Source organism: Delphinapterus leucas, chromosome 6 (assembly GCF_059928025.1).
Source record: "Delphinapterus leucas isolate spDelLeu-1000000601 "Yukka" chromosome 6, BTC_Dleu_Yukka2, whole genome shotgun sequence".
Lineage (NCBI taxonomy): Eukaryota > Metazoa > Chordata > Mammalia > Artiodactyla > Monodontidae > Delphinapterus > Delphinapterus leucas.
The window spans coordinates 23444449-23463634 of NC_143134.1; the positions used below are offsets into that span (position 1 = coordinate 23444449).

At 40.0% G+C, this 19186-nt stretch overlaps 1 protein-coding gene across 1 annotated transcript in view; it reads right to left on the bottom strand.

Annotated features, from left to right (window-relative positions):
- PIWIL2 (piwi like RNA-mediated gene silencing 2) overlaps positions 1-19186 on the bottom strand; it is a 90854-nt gene that overhangs the window by 16091 nt on the left and 55577 nt on the right. Inside the window, exons 16-19 of the mRNA XM_022562859.2 lie at positions 17236-17337; positions 16580-16696; positions 15909-15997; positions 14677-14782 (exon numbers count right to left, since the gene is read on the bottom strand). Of these exons, the coding sequence (XP_022418567.1) occupies positions 14677-14782; positions 15909-15997; positions 16580-16696; positions 17236-17337 (414 nt within the window). The remainder of the gene's footprint in view (positions 1-14676; positions 14783-15908; positions 15998-16579; positions 16697-17235; positions 17338-19186) is intronic.

A 19186-nucleotide genomic window follows, 5' to 3' on the forward strand; every position in this document is an offset into this window, starting at 1 on the left:
TATTTCTAACTGTTCTATCCATTATCAAAAATGAAGTTTTGAAATCTCCATCTATTACTGTAGAATTGTCTATTTCTCCTTTCACTTACATTAGTTTTTGTTCCATATTTTTTTGGATGTATGTTGTTAGTTTCATGTATGTTTATATTTTATGACTTCCTCATGGATTGACCCTTTTGCCATTACGAAATGTCCTTTCTTGTCTTTAGTAAGAATTGTTATCTTAAAGTCTGTTTTGCCTGTTATTAGTATAGCTACTCCAGCTCTCTTTTGGTTTATCTCGTTCCATTCTTTTACTTTCAACCTCCTGTGTCTTTGAAACTAAAATATGTCTCTTGGAGAAAGCACATCTTCATATTTTCACTTAATCCAAGTTGCTAATCTCTACCTTTGGTGTTTAGTCCATTTACATTTAATGTAATTACTGATACGGTAAGATTTACATCTGCCATTTTACTATTTTTTTCCACATGGCTTGTATCTTTTTTGTCCCTCTATTCTTCCTCAACTGCCTTAATTTGTATTAAATAGACATTTTCTAGTTACCATATTAATTCCCTTGTCGTTCCTTTTCTTTTATTTTTCAGACTTATTTTCTTAGTGTTTCACCTGGCGATTACAGTTAACATATTAACTTATAACAACCTCATTTGGTCAGTTAATACAAAATTTTTTTTAAAGATTTAAAAGATTTAAAGATTCTTTTAAAGATTTAAACCACTGGTGGCACAGTGGTTAAGAATCCGCCTGCCAATGCAGGGGACACGGGTTTGAGCAATGGTCCAGGAGGATCCCAAACGCCACAGAGCAACTAAGCCTGTGAGCCACAACTACTAAGCCTGTGCTCTAGAGTCCATGAGCCACAACTATTGAGCCTGTGTGCCACAGCTACTGGAGCCCGCGCACCTAGAGCCCGTGCTCTGCAACAAGAGAAGCCACCACAGTGAGAAACCCATGCACCACAATGAAGAGTAGACCCCGCTCGCCGCAACTAGAGAAAGCCCCCCACCTGCAGCAGTGAAGACCCAATGCAGCCAAAAATAAGTAAATAAATAAATTTATTTTTTTTAAGATGATTTATTTATTATTTATTTATTTTATTTATTTTTGGCTGTGTTGGGTCTTAGACGTGGGATCTGTCGTTGCACCGGTGCATGGGCTCTTCGTTGTGATACACGGACTTCTCTCTACTTGTGGTGTGCAGGTTTTCTCTTCTCTAGTTGTGGCACACAGGCTCCAGGGCACGTGGGCTCTGGAGTTGTGGCACGCAGGTTCCAGAGCACATGGGGTCTGTAATTTGCGGCATATGGGCTCTAGTTGAGGTGCACGCGAGCTCAGTAGTTGTGGCACGTGGGCTTAGCTGCCCTGTGGCATGTAGGATCTTAGTTCCCTGACCAGGGATAGAACCTGCGTCCCCTGCATTGTAAGGCAGATTCTTTACCACTGGACCACCACAGAAGTCCCAATACAAAATTAATTTTTGTATTATTCAAAAACTTTGCTCCTATTATGGCTCCATTCCCTCCCCTCTACTTTGTGCCTTTATTGTCATACAAATTATATCTTTATACACTGCATGCACATCCACTTAGATTTATAATTACCACTTTATGCACTTGTCTCTTAAGACACAGACTACAAGAAAAATTACAAACAAAAATATATTTTTGCTCTCTTTATGTTTACCTATATAGTTACCTTTCCTGGTGGTACTTACTTCTTCATGTGGATACAAATTACTGTCTAGTGTCATTTCATTTCTACCTGAAGGACTCCCTTAAGTATTTCTCGTAGGACAGGCCTGCTAGTGACAAATTCCCCTAGTTTTTGTTTATCTGAGAGTCTTACTTTCTCCATTAAAAAAAAAATGACATGTAAATCACATAAAATTCACCATTTCAAAGAGTGTAATTCAGTGGTTTTAGTATACTCACAAAGTTATATACCTATCAACACTGCCTAATTCCATAGTATTTTCAACAACCCCAAAAGAACCCTATACCCCTTAGCAGTTACTCCCTATTCCTGCCAGCATCCTCAAAGCCTGGAAACCAGTAATCTCTTTTCTGTCTACAAATTTTCCTATTCTGGATATTTCATAGAAATGGAATAATATAAATATGTGGCTTTTTATGTCTAGCTTCTTTCACTGAGCATAATATTATTGTCAAGGTTTCTCCTTTATTTCTCAGCAGCAGCTTTTCTGGATATACAATTCTTATTCAACCTTCTTTTTCTTCCAGCATTTGGAATATGTCATCCCATTGCCTTCTGGCCTCCATGATTTCTGATGAGAAGTCAGCTCTTAATCTTACTGAAGATGCCTTGAACATAATGAGCGGCTTTCTCTTGGTGCTTTCAAGATGCCCTCTTTGTCTTTTAGCAGTCTTACTTGGTTGTGTCTAGGTATGGGTATCTTTGAGTTTTTCCTACTTAGTGTTCGTTAGGCTTCTTGGATGAACTGATTACCTTCTTTATTAATTTTGGAAATTTTTGGCTATTATTCCTTCCAATGTCCTTTGTTCCCAATTCTCTCTCACTACTCCCCTTCTGGGAATCACATTATGTTTATATTGCTATGGCTGACGGTGTCCCACAGATCTCTGAGCCTCTGTTAATTTTCCTTATTTTTTTCTTTCTTTTCTTCACACTCAATAATCTCAACTGACCTATCTTCAAATTTGCTAGTTATTTCTTCTGCTTAATCCAATCTGATGTTAGGCCCCTCTACTGAAATTTTCATTTATTACATTTTAGAAGTCCAGAATTTCTATGATTCTTTAAATTTTTTAAAAAAATTTATTTATTCAGACATAATCCACACACCATATAATTCATCAATTTAAAGCATAAAATTCAATGTTTTTTAGTATATCCACAGATATGTAAAACCATCACCACAATTGATTTTATAACATTTTCATCACCTCAACAAGAAGCCCCACACTCTTAAACTACCACCATTCTACCCACCTCCTATTCTCTCCCCAATTTAGCCCTAAGCAACCACTGACCTACTTTCTGATTCTGCAAACTTCCCTGTTCTGAACATTTCTTATGAATGGAATCATATAAAACGTGGTCTTTTATGACTGGCTTCTTTCACTTAGCATAACATTTTCAAGGTCCAAGTACTGCTTGCTATTTGTTCTATATTTTTTCCTTTCTTCCTTAAAAAAATTTTTGTTATTTTCTCTTCTCTCATTTTGATTGTTACATAACTCTTTTTTCATTCTTTTAGTGGCTACCCTAGAAATTACAACATAGCTCTTTAGTGTATCAAACTGTAATATAAATTAGTACTTTCACCTTTTCCTCAACAATTCAAGAAACTAAAGGCACTGGAACTTCATTTACTTCTTCCAGATAAACGTGCTATTACTGCCATCAATTTGAAATTTATACACACAAATGAATATATATCCACTCAAAAACATTATTATTTTAGATGGTAGGTATTCATTTAAATTTATCCCCATACTTGGCACTTTTATTCCTGTATTTATTCCTTTAACCATTTCTAAGTGTTTTCTGGGATAATTTTCCTTGTAGGTGAAAAATGCTCTTTTGTATTTTCCTTCAGTGCAAATCTGCCGGTGACAAGCATTCTCAATTTTTTATTTGCCACAAAGTGTCTTTTTCACCTTATTAGAAGTTACTTTTAGTGGATATTGGATTCTATATTGGTAGTTATTTTCTTTAAGCATTTTGTAGCTATTATTTTATTATCTTGTGGCTTAAACTGTTTCTTTTGACTAGTTCACTATTAGTCAATTTTGTTGCTCCTTGAAGGTAACCTCTTTTATTTTCCTTTGACTTGCCTTAATATGTATATATATATATTTGTCTTTACTTTCAACAGTTTTACTCTAATGTGCCTAAGTGTACTTTTCTTTTTATATCTTGCTTGGGATTTGTTGGATTTCTCGTATCTGTGACTTAATGTCTTCTAACACTTTTGGAATATTCTTTACCATTGTTTTTCTGCCCTCTGCTCTCTCTAACCTCCTTCTGGACCACTTACGTGTATAATATATTTTAACTCCATAACTCCCACGTCTGTTGCCTTGTTATATTTTCTAACCCTCCGTATCTCAGTGCAGTTTGATTATTTTCTTCTTACCTATCTTTCAATTGTCTCTTAATTTCCTCAATTAAGCCTAAACTACTGTTGCCCATTGTTATGCACAGAGCTGTGTTTCTCCAAAATTTGTATTGAAGTCCTAACCTGCCACAAATGTGACTGTATTTGGAAACAGATATTTAGAGAGGTTATTCAGTTTAAAAAAGGTCACTGGGGTGGGCCCTAATCAAATATGACTGGTGTCTTTCTAAGAAGAGGAGACTGGGACATAGACACACATGCAGTAGAGACCATGCGACACAGAGAGAAGACAGCCATCTATAAGACAAGGAGAGAGGCCTCAGGAGAATCCAACCCTGCCAGCACAGCATCTTGATCTTGGACTTCCCATCCCACAGATCTGTGAGGAAATAAATTTTTATTGTTTAAGCCGTTGTTCTGGCAGCCCTAGCAACCTAATACACCCATTCACTAAGTGTTTGATTCTGGTTATTATAATTTTTAGTTCTAGAAATTTCAATTTTTCCCCAGTTTCCAACTGTTTGCTAAAATTCTTAATGTTGTCTTCCATTTCTCTGAACTTAAGTGTAGCTATTTTAAAATGTGTCTGACTACTCATCTATCTGAATCCTCTGTGCATCTGGATCAATTATCTGTTGGCTTTCTTAGTTTTTCATTCCCTTCATTTTCTCTCTTGTATTCCTGGTTATTATTTATTGATTGCTAGATATTGCAGAAAAATCTGATGCCCAGGATAATGTTATCTTCCTTCAGAGGGTTTTTATTTGCTTTTGGCAAGTGGGCAGTAAAACTAGCAGAGTTCACCTGAATCCATATTCAAGGACTAGTATCATTCAGAGTTGATCTACCTATAGCTCTTTACTCCTAGTTTGCAGCTCTTCAGACTCACAGCCCAAATAGTGGGGAGAAGACTCACGACTACCACTGGCTTGGGGGCCCTGGCCTCCAGCTTTTGATCCCTAAAGACTTCAAAAGTGCTCCACAGCTTTTCAATGTTTCAGCTGCCTCTTCCAGAATTAGCATATTTCCCTAAAGAAAAAGAACCCAAATGCAGCTCTCATCATCTCTCTGGGTTTCTGTCATTTTGTATCTTCACCTACTTATTCTTCTTTGCTTCATTAACTTCTCAATTAAATTCAAGTAGATATACATATATATATGTATATATATTCATATAATAAATACATGACATATGTATGTGTATAATACACACATGTGTATATATGTAATATATATACTCAAAATATATATACACATATGTGCCTACATATGTGTATAATATAAATATATTCCTTTTTAAAAATTGCCAAACATAGCACAGACGTACCTCATTTTATTGTGCTTCACTTTATTGCACTTTGCAGATACTGCATTTTTTTTTTTTTTTTTACAAATTAAAGGTTTGTGTCACCCTGTGTTGAGCAAGTCTATCAGTGCCATTTTTTCAACACATTATTTTTTAATTAAGACATGCACATTTGTTCATTGCACACTTAACAGACTACAGTATGGCATAAACCTAACATTTATATGCACTGGGAAACTAAAAAATTTGTGACTCACTTTAGTGCAGTACTAGCTTTACTGTGGTAGTCTGGAACTGAACCCCCAATATCTCTGAGGTATGCCTGTATTTACAGTATTGTTAATAGAAATAACATGGCGCCTGGAATGATATTGTTCATACGGAGAAGATTCAAGTTTGTTTCTTCCAGGTGTCTAGAGTATTAGCACTATGAGAAACTTAGAAACACTAGCACGCTGGATCATCATATCTGATTCAAAAATTTAAAATAATTCAAAGATGAGCTGCAGTTTGCTTTCAATCACCCTTATTCCTAGAATGTAGCCCTTTGGGGCCCTAAAACAAAATGATGGAGGTTTTCTAGTGCAATCTACCCTTAGTGGGTTCTAAACTCTAATCACTGTCCACCTAGAAAAGCACTTGCACTTGACAAAAGCAGATTGTCAAAAGCACTCTTCAAGAAATATTTCTTGAATGAGAAAGTAAGGACCTCCAAAAATTTGTTCAACCATAAAAGCAACAAGCACACTGCACAAATGGTCAAAATCAACTTATTTTTAGAACTGTGGAAACTAACCAGAGGCTTAAAACAATCTGAACAGCATTTATTCAATAAAATTGGCTGAATCTTGACCTTTGTGGTGTTTTAACTTGCTCTATTCATATTCCCCTTTCTCTGCGGTAGCTGTGACACCTGCAGCCTCACTACCATGGTAACTGAGAAAATAATCTAGCAATCACTGGAGGGTGCAGAACATTCAAGGCATTTGAAGAAATCTTTGTCCTGTCATTAGCTGATCGTTAAGCTAAACCAAGGGGAGATTTCAGTGGCTACACACAGTTTAGATTACAAAGATTACAGAATTGGGCCAGGGAAAGCACCGAAGAGCAACAACAATCCCTGGGGGTGGAGATTTGATTTGCAGAGTTGCCAACATTATATTAAAAATGTATAGGGACTTCGCTGGTGGTCTAGTGGTTAAGAATTCTCCTTCCAATGCAGGGGACACAGGTTGGATCCCTGGTCAAGGAACTAAGATCCCACAAGCCACAGAGCAACTGAGCCCACGTGCTCTGGAGCCCATGAGCCACAAACAGAGAGAAGGCTGCGTGTCACAATGAAAGATCCTGCATGCTGCAACGAGGATCCCACATGCCACAACTGAGACCCAAGGCAGCCAAATAAATAAATAAATATTTGAAAAAAGAAAGAGGGCTTCCCTGGTGGTGCAGTGGTTGAGAGTCCGCCTGCCGATGCAGGGGATGCGAGTTCGTGCCCCGGTCCGGGAAGATCCCACATGCCGCGGAGCAACTAGGCCCGTGAGCCATGGCTGCTGAGCCTGCACATCCAGAGTCTGTGCTCCACAACGGGAGAGGCCACAACAGTGAGAGGCCCGCGTATCGCAAAAAAATAAATAAATAAATAAAGAAGAAAGAAATGTAGCTTTAAATAAATTTTTTTAATTAAAAATAAATATTTCGGGCTTCCCTGGTGGCACAGTGGTTGGGAGTCCGCCTGCTGATGCAGGGGACACGGGTTCGTGCCCCGGTCCAGGAAGATCCCACGTGCAACGGAGCGGCTGGGTCCGTGAGCCATGGCTGCTGAGCCTGCGCATCCGGAGCCTGTGCTCCGCGATGGGAGAGGCCACAACAATGAGAGGCCCGCGTACCGCAGAAAAATAAATAAATAAAAATAAATAAATAAATATGTCTAGCTTTCAATAAAAAATTATGAAACATGCCAAAATATAGTATACTACAGCCCATTCACATGAAAAAAAAGTAGTTAACAGAAACTGTATGGGGAGAAGCCCGGACATTGGTTATATTAGACAAGGACTTGAAATCAACCATTTTTATTTCATTTATTTTTTAAATTATTTACTTATTTATATTTATTTTTGGCTGCTCTGGGCCTTAGTTGCTGCGCGCGGGGGCTAGTCTTCATTGCGGTGCGCGGGCTTCTCACTGCGGTGGCTTCTCTTGCGGAGCATGGGCTCTAGGTGCACAGGCTTCAGTAGTTGTGGTACGCGGGCTCAGTAGTTGTGGCGCACGGGCTTAGCTGCTCTGCGGCATATGGGATCTTCCCAGACCAGGGCTCGAACCTGTGTCTCCTGCATTGGCAGGTGGCTTCTTAACCACTGCGCCACCAGAGAAGCCCCCAACCATTTTTAAATAATGTTCAAAGATCTAAAGAAAACTATACCTAAAGACCTTAAGGAAAATCTCACAAAGTAAAGACTACCAATAAAGATAGAAACTGTGGGCTTCCCTGGTGGCGCAGTGGTTGAGAGTCTGCCTGCCGATGCAGGGGACACGGGTTTGTGCCCTGGTCCAGGAGGATCCCACATGCCGCGGAGCGGCTGGGCCCGTGAGCCATGGCCGCCGAGCCTGCGTTTCCGGAGCCTGTGCTCCGCAACGGGAGAGGCCACAGCAGTGAGAGGCCCGCGTAACGCCAAAAAAAAAAAAAGATAGAAACTGTAAGAAAGAACCAAACAAAAATTTTGGAATCAGAAAGTATAAGTGAAATGAAAAATTCACGAGAGGGGCTTAAGAGCAGATGTGATCAGGCAGAAGGAATAATCAGTGAACTAAAAGATAAATCAATCAAGATTATCCAGTGTGAGAAACAAAGAAAAAAAAGGAAGAAAAATGAATGCAGCCTCTGAGACCTGTGAGACACCATCAAGCATAACAACATACGAATAATTGGAGTCTCAGTAGCAGAGGAGAGAGAGAAAGGGGCAAAAGAGTGTTTGAAGAAATAGTGGACCAAAAATTCCCAAATATGATTCAAAAGTTAACTGACACATTCAAGAAGACTAAAACATACCAATTAGGATAAACTCCAACTTGATCTACAACATCAGCCCTTCCCTGGGTCTCCAACCTGTTGGCCTACCCTGCAGATTTTGGACTTGCCAGCCTCCATAAATCACATGAGCCAGTTCCTCAAAATACACACACACACACACACACACACACACACACACACGCACCCCGTATTGATCTGTCTCTCTGGAAACCCTAATATAAAATTAGCACAGGACTTCCCTGGTGGCACAGTGGTTAAGAATCCACCTGCCAATGCAGGAGACACGGGTTCAAGCCCTGGTCCGGGAAGATACCATGTGCCGCGGAGCAACTAAGCCCGTGCGCCACAACTGCTGAAGCCCACGTGCCTAGAGCCCGTGCTCCGCAACAAGAGAAGTCACCGCAATGAGAAGCCCACCACTGCAACAAAGAGTAGCCCCCGCTCACTGCAACTAGAAAAAGCCCATGCACAGCAACAAAGACCCAACGCAGCCAAAAATTAATTAATTAATTAAAATAAAATAAAATAAAATTAGCACAGAGGAGGGACACCATAGTACCAGAAAGGAACAAATTTTTTGTGTACTACTGAAATCAATTTGGTATTAATATGAATGAGACTGTTATAAACTAATATGCAGAAAAAGCACTTGATAAAAATCCAACACACTTTCACTATAAAAACACTCTGCCAATTAGGAACAGAAAGAAACTTCCTTAACATGATAAAGTGAGTCTATGAAACACCCACAGCTAACATCATACTCAATGGTGAAAGACTTAAAACTATCCCCCTAAGATCAGGAAAAAGACAAGGGTGCCTGTTTTTACCACTGCTATTAAATATTGTACTGGAGGTTCCAGTCAGAGCAACTAAGCAGGATAAATAGATACAAGGCATCAAAACTGGAAAAAAAGAAGTATGTCTATTTGCAGGTAACATGATTCTATATAGAAAAATCCAAAAGAATTGGGGAAAAAAATCTACTAAAGCTAGTTAAGTTCAGAAAAGTTTCAGGGTTAAAGATTAACACACAAAACAATTATGTTTCTATACACCAGCAATGAACAATCCAAAAATGAAATCAGAACTATTCCATACTCAGTAGCATTCAAAAGAATAAAATACCCAGAATAAATTTAACTGAGGAGGTGAAACACTTGAACCTGGCAACTACAAAACATTGCTGAAAGAAATTAAGTACAACCTAAATAAATGGAAAGACATCCTGTGTCCACATATTGCAAGAGTGAATATTATAAAGATGACAACACTTGCAAAGTGACCTATAAATTCAATGCAATTCCTATCGCAATTCCAATGGCCCTTTTTACAGAAATGGAAGTGCCTATTCTCAAATTCATATGGAATTCCAAGGGGCTCTGAATAGCCAAAACAATATTGAAAAAAACCCTGGAAGACTCAGACTTCCTAATTTCAAAACTAACTAAAAAGAAGCAATAATCAAAACAGTGTTGCACTGACATAAGGATGACATAGAGACCAATGGAACAGAACTGAGAGTTCAGAAATAAACCCAAACATCCAGGGCTAATTGATCTTTAATAAGGGTGCCAATACCATTCTATAAAGAATATAGTCTCCCCAACAAGTGGTACTGGGACACGTGGATAACCACATGCAAAAGAGTAGAGTTGGACCTCTACCTCACTCCACATACAAAATGTAACTCAAAATGGATCAATGACCTAAAGGTAACAGCTAAAGCTCTAAAACTGTTAGAAGAAAACAGAGGCGTAAATCTTCATGACCTCAAATTTGGCAACAGAGTCTTAGATTTGACAGCACAAGGAACAAAAGAAAAAATAGATAACGGGACTCCATCAAAATTTAAAACTTTTGTGCATCAAATAACATTATCAAGAAAGTGAAGACACTCTACAGAATGGGAGAAAATATTTGCAAACCATACATCAGACAAGAGTTCTGTATCCAGAATATGTAAAAATAAAAACAAAAACTCTTACATCTCAAAAAGAAAAAGACAGATCAACTGAAAACAGGGAAAGGACTCAAAAGGACTTCTCCAAAGAAGTTATACAAATGGACAATAAGCACATGAAAAGATGTACAACATCATTAGTCATTAAGGAAATGCAAGTTAAAGCCATAATGAGATACCACTTCACAAGAGTTACAATTAAAAAAAGGAAAATAAGATGTGTTGGCAAGGATGTGGAGTAGCTGGAACCCTTCTATATTGCTGATAGGAACGTGAAATGGTGCATCCACTGTGGAAAACAGTTTGAGGGTTCCTCAAAAAGTTAAAGAATTACCATATGACCCAGCAATGTCACTCCTAGGTATATACCCAAAAGAACTGAAAATAGGTACTCAAACTAATACATATACAGGCATGTTCACAGCCTGTATTATTCACATTATTCACAATAGTCAAAAGGTGGGAACAGTACAAATGTCCATCAGTGATGAATGGATAAACATACAATAGAACATGATTCATCCATTAAAAAAGAACAAAGTAATAATATAATCTACAATTTAGATGAACCTTATAAACACGATCAATAAAAGAAGGCAAACACAAAAGGTCATGTATTTTATGATTATCTCTATATAATATACACAAATCCACAGAGACAGAAAGCAGATTAGATGTTACCAGGAAGTAGGGGGAAGGGTGAATGGGGAGTAACTACCTCCTTCCAGGATCAGAAAGTAGTTACCAGCAAGCAGATATCCTGGTGTGTCTGCTCGAGCGGTACCTGGGTCCATGAAATGAGTGGACACTGAGGGCTGAAGCAATGAAGAAATGGGCTAAATCTAGACATATTTTTCTCATACCCTCTGAAGTGCAAAATTCCAATAAACTGTTCTGTCTGCCAAGAGGACAGAGAATGCAGATGGCTCTGGGGGCAGATTCCCTGAGGGGAAGGCCCCGCACACAGTGGCAAATTGGACTGATTCTGCAGCTCCAGGAGATTACAAATTGTTCCTGACAGAAACGGACACCTATTCTGGACTGGGTTTTGCATATCTGCTGGTAGATATAAATTCTCAAAATACTATAAAAGAACTAAAACAGAAGACACTATACCAGTCTGGACTGCCAAGTCACATTTCCTCAGACCAAGGAACACACTTTCATCCCCAGAGTAACAGTGTGACAGAAAATGAGAATGAGCAACTGAAACATTTATTGTTTAAAGTGAAGGGAATAAAGGTGTGAAGGGCTAGCTCACATGATTTTATGAGTGTGTACTCATTTTCAACATGACAGGGGCCAAGGGAATGTCCCCACTAGATAAACTCCTCTCCTTTTCTGGGGGATCTAGAGAACAAGGGGTGGGGAAGGATGCTGCTATGACAGTACTCTTTGTTTTCCTCCACATGACGTTAACCCTCTTTTTTACTACCTGACGCAGTGGTTCTCGGACCGGGACTGCAACTTTGGGCGCTAGAAGCTGGGATGAACCATGCATTCATTTGCTAGAGCTGCCGTAACAATGTACCACTAACTGAAGTGTACTGTTCCACCGTGCTGGAGTCTAAAGTTTGAAATCAAAGTGTTGGCAAGGTTGTTTCCTTCTGAGTGCTGTGACAGAGAATCTATCATTCTATGACTCCTGGTGGCCTCATGTGTTCCTTGGCTTGTAGATGGTGCTCTCCCTGTGTCTTCACATTGCCTTTCCTCTATGTGTGTCTGTCTCTGTGTCCAAATCTCCTCTTTTCATAAGAACACAGGCATACTGGATTAGGGCCCACTCTAATGACCTCATCTTAACTTGGTTATCGGCCAAGACACTCTTTCCAAAAAAGGTTACATTCACTGGTACTGGGGTTAGGACTTCAATATCTTTTTAAGGGGGCACAATTCAACCCATAACAGTCCCTAAGCAAGAAACTGTAATTAGAGTTCCTAAGGGCCTAACGGGGTGGACTGTGCCTTCACCTCCTCGGGCAAAATTGAGGTTCACAGGACACGCATCTATATTGCCTAGGAGGAGGTGAGACAGCCCACTCGTTCTGACCTATGTAATCCTACCCTATGTGAATGGCAGTGGACTGAGGCGGAGGCAATTGCTAGACTAGTATTGCTGGCAGCATCCTAGACCAGCACAGTGGCTAAACCTAATGTTCCATTTAAAGGTGGAAAAGTTTGGGTATAAATACAGAGAAGGAAGAATGGTAGTTGAGGATAAAGGAATGAATAAATGGTTGTGCAATGAGGAAAATACAATATTACATTGGTGCCTTAAAAGACACTCAGAGCAAGAGGTGACATTGTCTGTTAGCTCAAGTATACCAATGTCTGAAATGGCGAATGAACTGCTGCTTTCAGAACCTGACAAAGTTGAATGGAAGCCTGCAAACTTAAGTGGCATGGCTCTGGGAGATATTTTGGTCCTACAATATAATGATGAACTGAACTAATTATTCATGCCTGCGTGGGTCTCTAGTAATGTGCCACTGCTGACTCTTATATTTCAGGTTATGTCTACTACCACCCTGCATCATGATGTAGGGTGACCTTGCTGGCAAGATTCAACTAACCTTGTTGGTAAGATTCAACTATACCATGTATATAAGTCTTATGATAATACCAATATTGATAAGCAAATATACTGGGAAATTGGGTTAAAGTCTCCTCAGGATGTAATATAAATGGAAAAACTACTGGCCTGAGGAAGAACAGGACTAGCTAACCACCAGCTAACTTCTACGCTAAAGAGTTCTGCACAAGTTTATTGTAAGGTACAAACAGTGCCTTATAATAGATGAAGGGGGGAAAGAGTAATGAGTACGGAAATATCAGAATATATGTAATGGCCTTATAGAGCGTATCAGTTGTTTCTTTAAGTCCACCTCTACCCCACACTGGCTCCTCCAAAACTCAGGCATATTCACAATGATACTACTACTTGGCTTACAGAATGCAGTGGAAGTGACGCTACATGGCTTTCAAGACTAAGGTATACAAGGCAACACGTTTTCTACCTGGCTCTCTCAATCTCTTGGAATGCTCAAGCTCTGAACCCAGCCACCATGCTGTGAGGAAGCCCAAACCAGCTCATGTGAAAAGACCACATGAAGGGGCCCAAATGGAGCAGAACTGGAGCCCACTGTGCCCTGTCCAACTTCCTGACAGCGAACATCATAACTGCTCACTGCATGTCACTAAGTTTTAGGGTAATTTACTACAGAACCATCCATAACCAAACAGTGCTCAAGTAATTTACAACCCAGAGGGAGAGATAAATAAGGATACAAACAACTAATAAAAGGCAGGATGTGATAATCACTACACAGAATGTTAACAGAGGGCCTTGGGAGAGGATCATAAAGAAGTAAGTCTAGCTAAGGGATGGAGCAGAGGAGGGGAAGTGAGAAAGGTTTCACAGAACTAATCTTTGAGCTAGGGCTGAAAAGACATACACAACTTTGCAGGCAAACAATAGCGACAACAAGAAGGAAGGTGTGAGTGGGACTTCATAACAAAGTAGCATATCACATGGACCTCTACAGGGACAAAAATTTAACTTCTGGTTTACATAATCTCTAATACTGAAACAGTACCAAACCATTGGAAGGACACTATAGGAAACGTTATTCTAAAATGAAACAAGGTGGAGTTCTAGAGATTGACTTTAATCATGCGAAATCATTAAATTTCTTGCTGTTTAATCTCTATGCAAAGGGCTAACACTGAACCCTAAGAAATGAAAGCCACTTATCAGTGCTTCCTTTGATGTACTGGCCAAGGCAAAACCCAGTACCTTGCTTGCTCACTGTTCCAGACCCAATATCAGCTTAATGACAGCAATTCTCCATGGTTAGCATTCTTTGGAGTTCTAGGGGTGATTTTCAGGGAGGCACTGGTCTTGAACTTAAATGAAAAGAACCAGCGCCTAATGACAGCCATAGAAAGCTGAGAAAATTAATAAGCTGCTTTAATTACTAAAATTTACCCTGACTTTCCTGATAAGGGCCTGAAGATTATGCACACAGGCATCAGGCTGACAACCAGGGAAATCGTCATTACTTACCAAATCAAATCAAAGCACTGAGCTCTTTAAGCTGCTCTGTACAAGTAGAAGCCTGAAAACAGTGCTTCTGAGCTGCCTGTCAGTCTGTTTAGGAAACTCACCTTCGAGCTGGGATCCCTCTCACTAAATCAGACTTCCTCTTAAAGTGATCAGGAAGGCAGGCCTTAAAACCCTGATACTTTAGAACTGCTGTTCTCCTCACCTCATAGAACTTTTTCAAGGAGCCCACCAGGCACAGCTTCAGGCTATCCACAATCTCCTGATGAGGCATCTGGAATACCACTCGTGAATACCATTTTGTGAGGGTGCTGGGGCAGAGGCAAGGAGAGAGAGAGAGAGAGAGAGAGAGAGGAAGATGAACACACACTCACAAAGGAAGGCCCACAGCTGAATGTCAGCATACACAGGCTTCTCCATGCACCAATCACACAAGTACCCAGCAAACGCATTTATGTTACATGTAAAAACACACACTGATGTAGGGAAAAGATACATGTAAGCCAGCTACAGAATATAAAAATACAGGCATGGGCTTCCCTGGTGGCGCAGTGGTTGAGAGTCCGCCTGCCGATGCAGGGGACACCGGTTTGTGCCCTGGTCCGGGAGGGTCCCGCATGCGGCGGAGCGGCTGGGCCCGTGGGCCATGGCCGCTGAGCCTGCGCGTCCGGGGCCTGTGCTCCACAACGGGAGAGGCCACAACGGTGAGAGGCCCGCGTACCGCAAAAAATAAATAAATAAATACAGGCATAATTGTGGATATCTGCTACAAAACTGCTTCCAATTGAAAAAATTTAACAACCTAGATATCCACCAACAGAGGACTAGTTAAATAAATAGCGCTATAGCATATAATAAATTCCATGCAGCAGTTAAAAAGAATTGATGGAGATTTATTTGCGTCAATACGGGAAAATGACCAAAATATACAGTTTAAGTACATAAAAGAAGATGAGGAACAGTATACATAGTAATGTGCCACTTGTATGTGTATACCAGCTACCTATATGTTAATATATGCATAAAAGAGTACCTAAAAGTACATACATACTCCAAATCTTTGGTGGTGGTTAATGAAGGCTAGACCATGAGGAATTTTCACTTTCTAAATTTCTGGAGATTTTTGCATGAGCATGCTTTATTTTTACAATCAGAAAAAACAAACAAAACCCCTCATTTCTAGGGGAAAAAACCCACCACCAGCAAGACAGCAAGACACAGACCCCATTCTGAAAGAGGTTACACTGTAGTCAGGGAACAAACTTACACATGTGATAAGAGATTGTACAAATTAATATCATAGGAAGATAGAGAAGGAAGAATTTCAGTATACTTTTACTATAATATTAAATATTCAAAAATTTTTTCTGGCTTTACAGTAAGATTAGGCATTAAAATAAGGTAACCAAACACAATAGAGCCAGGAGTGGTACTTACAGACTGATGCTTGCGACAAAACCAACCACGGAGCGCATGCTTCTGCTGGGGTTGTGGTAAACATCCACCCCGATCACCATTAATTGTTTCTGGGTTAGAAGACAAAAACAAACCAAAAATCCAAGCAACACATCACCCCATCTTTAATTGTTATCTGAACCCCAAAGCAACATATGAAAATAAGTTCTGGGAAAGGAAGAGAAAGAGTGCAATCAACTTGATATTTTTTAAACACTATGAACAAAGTCAGAGATCGTCAAGACCAGGGACTGGCAAACTTTCTGTGAAGGACTAAGAAGTAAATACCTTAGGCTTTGTGAGCCACACCGTCTCTGGAGGAACTATTCAATTCTGCCATTACGGCACACAAGCAGCCACAGGTAGTACATAAAGGAGTATGGCTACGTTCCAATAAAAACGCATTTAAGGACACTGAAAACTGAATTTCATATAATTTTCATGTGTCTGGAGATATTAGTCTTATTTTTTTCAACCACTTAAAAATGTGAAAACCATTCCAAAGCTTGTGGGCTATACAAAAACAAACAATGAACCACTCAGACTATAAGCACTGAGAATGAGGAAAATTCTAGGTGGAAAATTAGGCAAATAGCTAGGTAGGACTCTCTGGGATGCTGAATTGAATGAAGACATATCTCAGCATCACTCACCAGAGGAATATCCACTCCCCAGAGCTCACCACCCAATTTACAGTTAATCTGAAGTAAAATTTTCTGGGCCACACTCTGAAGCCTGGTGGGCTGGCCAATGGTTCGGACATTGATGACCTGTAATAGAGGGGAAAGCAGACACTATCAACCTTTCAAACAATGTAAACAATTCTAGAGCAAGTACTACATTTGTTTAAGAAACTCCGGCTGGCAGATAATACACTTGGTACTAACAGTTCTAATTCTAGAGTTTCTGGTCAGGCATGTTGTGTGTGTGTGCACACACACGACACAAATCAAAACCAAAAAACAACCAGCCAACAAAAACTTTCAAAAAGATCTCATGCAGATTAAAAAAAAAATTAACCTCCATAGGAAAACCAGCTTTCTCCTTTCAAAGGAAAGCCTATACTCTCAGAACCCAGTCATGTGAAACCACCTGGCGACTCACCCATGAACAAGCAAAAGTGCTCATTTGGGAACATGAAAGCAGCATTTACAAAGAACATCTGCTATTAGCCAGGTTACTGTAACAGGAAAGTTTCACCAGATGGGTCTACACATGCTGGCTTCTAATAGTTACTTTAGTCCCTCTTTTCCAAGCCTCAAGGGAGGCTAGAGTTTCCCTCTGTGCCTCCTGCCCAGTTTCCACTCACTTGCGAGGGCACGGGAGTCTGCACACAGCACAGCTTTTTAATGGCCCTGTAGAGATCGTCACGTGTGCCCATGATGATGCAAACAACCATCTGTATCTTCCCCTTGAGGAGATAAAGTATATATAAGTTAGGCTTTGGAACTCTGAGCGGACCTTGATAGGGCTCCAGTCAGGGGCAGTTCAAGAGTCTGCAAAGCCACAGGACCTCTAGGGTAAAGAGAGGACTGAACCAAAGATGGTGGACATTCCAACAGAGAAAAAGGTCCTTGAACCTGAGTGAGCATTTGCTGGGTTCCAGGCTTCTTCGCTTAGCTACATAACATGTTACCGTAAGTTACCTAGAGCTGGTCCTGATTACCTGATTAATTTATTAGGACACTTAAGAACCCTGGAAAAGAACCAGGCTTAAAAATATGCAAGGGTTTCTTATTAGTTGATGCTTTCAATGCACTATAATGTTTTTTGCCACTCTCTTTAGTAAACTAAGCGCCTTATTACATTCATGACATAGAACTTTAACTAGGAAACATGGGATACAATACCAGAAGAAAGGATTCAGAGCCAAATGCAGAGGAAATGAAGCTACTGCCAAATCCATACGTAGATCTTCCTAACTTTCTGATTAGGAGAGAGAATGATATTGCCAGAAGAATATCTTACATCGGCATCTTCTACCTCTCACTGCTTAAGAGATCTGACATTAAGAACAGAGGATCCTTCAAAATCTGAATAAAGTAAAGTAGCACACAAGTGAAATAAAGCTGCCAACGCTTTATGACAGGAACAGAAATCAACAGTATACTATTCCAAATCAAGATTAATTTTAAATGAAGAGTTCTCAGAGGACACATGTTCCAGCAATCAGATCAAAGAACTTCCGAAGTCACGTAGAACATGGGGCTGCATGCTGGGAGCCTGTGGGCTGGATCTAGGAAACAGATGTGGTTTTTTAGTCCCTATGTTTCACAAGTCTTTTTAAAATTAACATTTAAACACAGGTAGGTGTACACATATGCAAATCGAGACTTTTGGCTTCTACTGAAAAATAAACAAACTAAAAATCAATTTGACAATGCTGGGCTGTTATCTGCAGTCATGGGGTTTACTCTCTTTAGTTCCCTAGAGTCCCCTCCTGGCCCACTTCACTCCCATAGACATCTGAGTTTATGACCCTGAAACAGAGAGAATAATAAAACAATGCCCTAGAGATGGCAGAGAGACAGCAAGACCAATAGGAGTCAACATTATGAATGACACTCATATCCATGCTACATGAAGACTGTTGGCAGTGCACTCTCATACACAGAAGAGACCAAGTCGTGAGATGGGGGAGCTGAGGTGCTCAGCTGGGTTTTTCTTTTGAAAGCAGGGCAGAATTTATCAATTATCAGGCCCGGGGGAGGCCATGGCAGAGTAAGAAGGCATGGGAAGTCAGGAAGAAAATACAAAGAAAGAGAGAACATGAGTGTGCTGCTACAGATGACACACCCAGAGCGGTGGACGAACAGAGAAAAAGTCATGACTGACTAGTATTCTAGTCAATACTAGAATAGCAATTCTAGTATTGATCTCACAAGAACTGACTCTTCAACTCAAGGACTAGTTATTTCCAAAAACTTTTGGTCTGCTTTTTTTCCCTCCTTAATCTTCTTCCTCTGTTTTATGTACGAACAGATAAGAACTGCAGGCCTGAACTACTGAGTTGTGAACACTATGACCTGCTCAGCTCCAGTAGTCCCGTTCGGCTATCTGGACCAAGCTGATGGGCCCACTGCCAAGTTCATCACTGGAGCAATGTGAATCTTGAGTCAAACCAGACTGTGACAGCTCAGTACTGAATCGTGCAAGATGGCACCTGGCCCAGGAAATTGCTTTCTGAGCACAACATGTTCTATATAGATAAAAAATTGAAGTTAAGTCAGCTATTATCTCAGCCAATTACGTGAGGAACA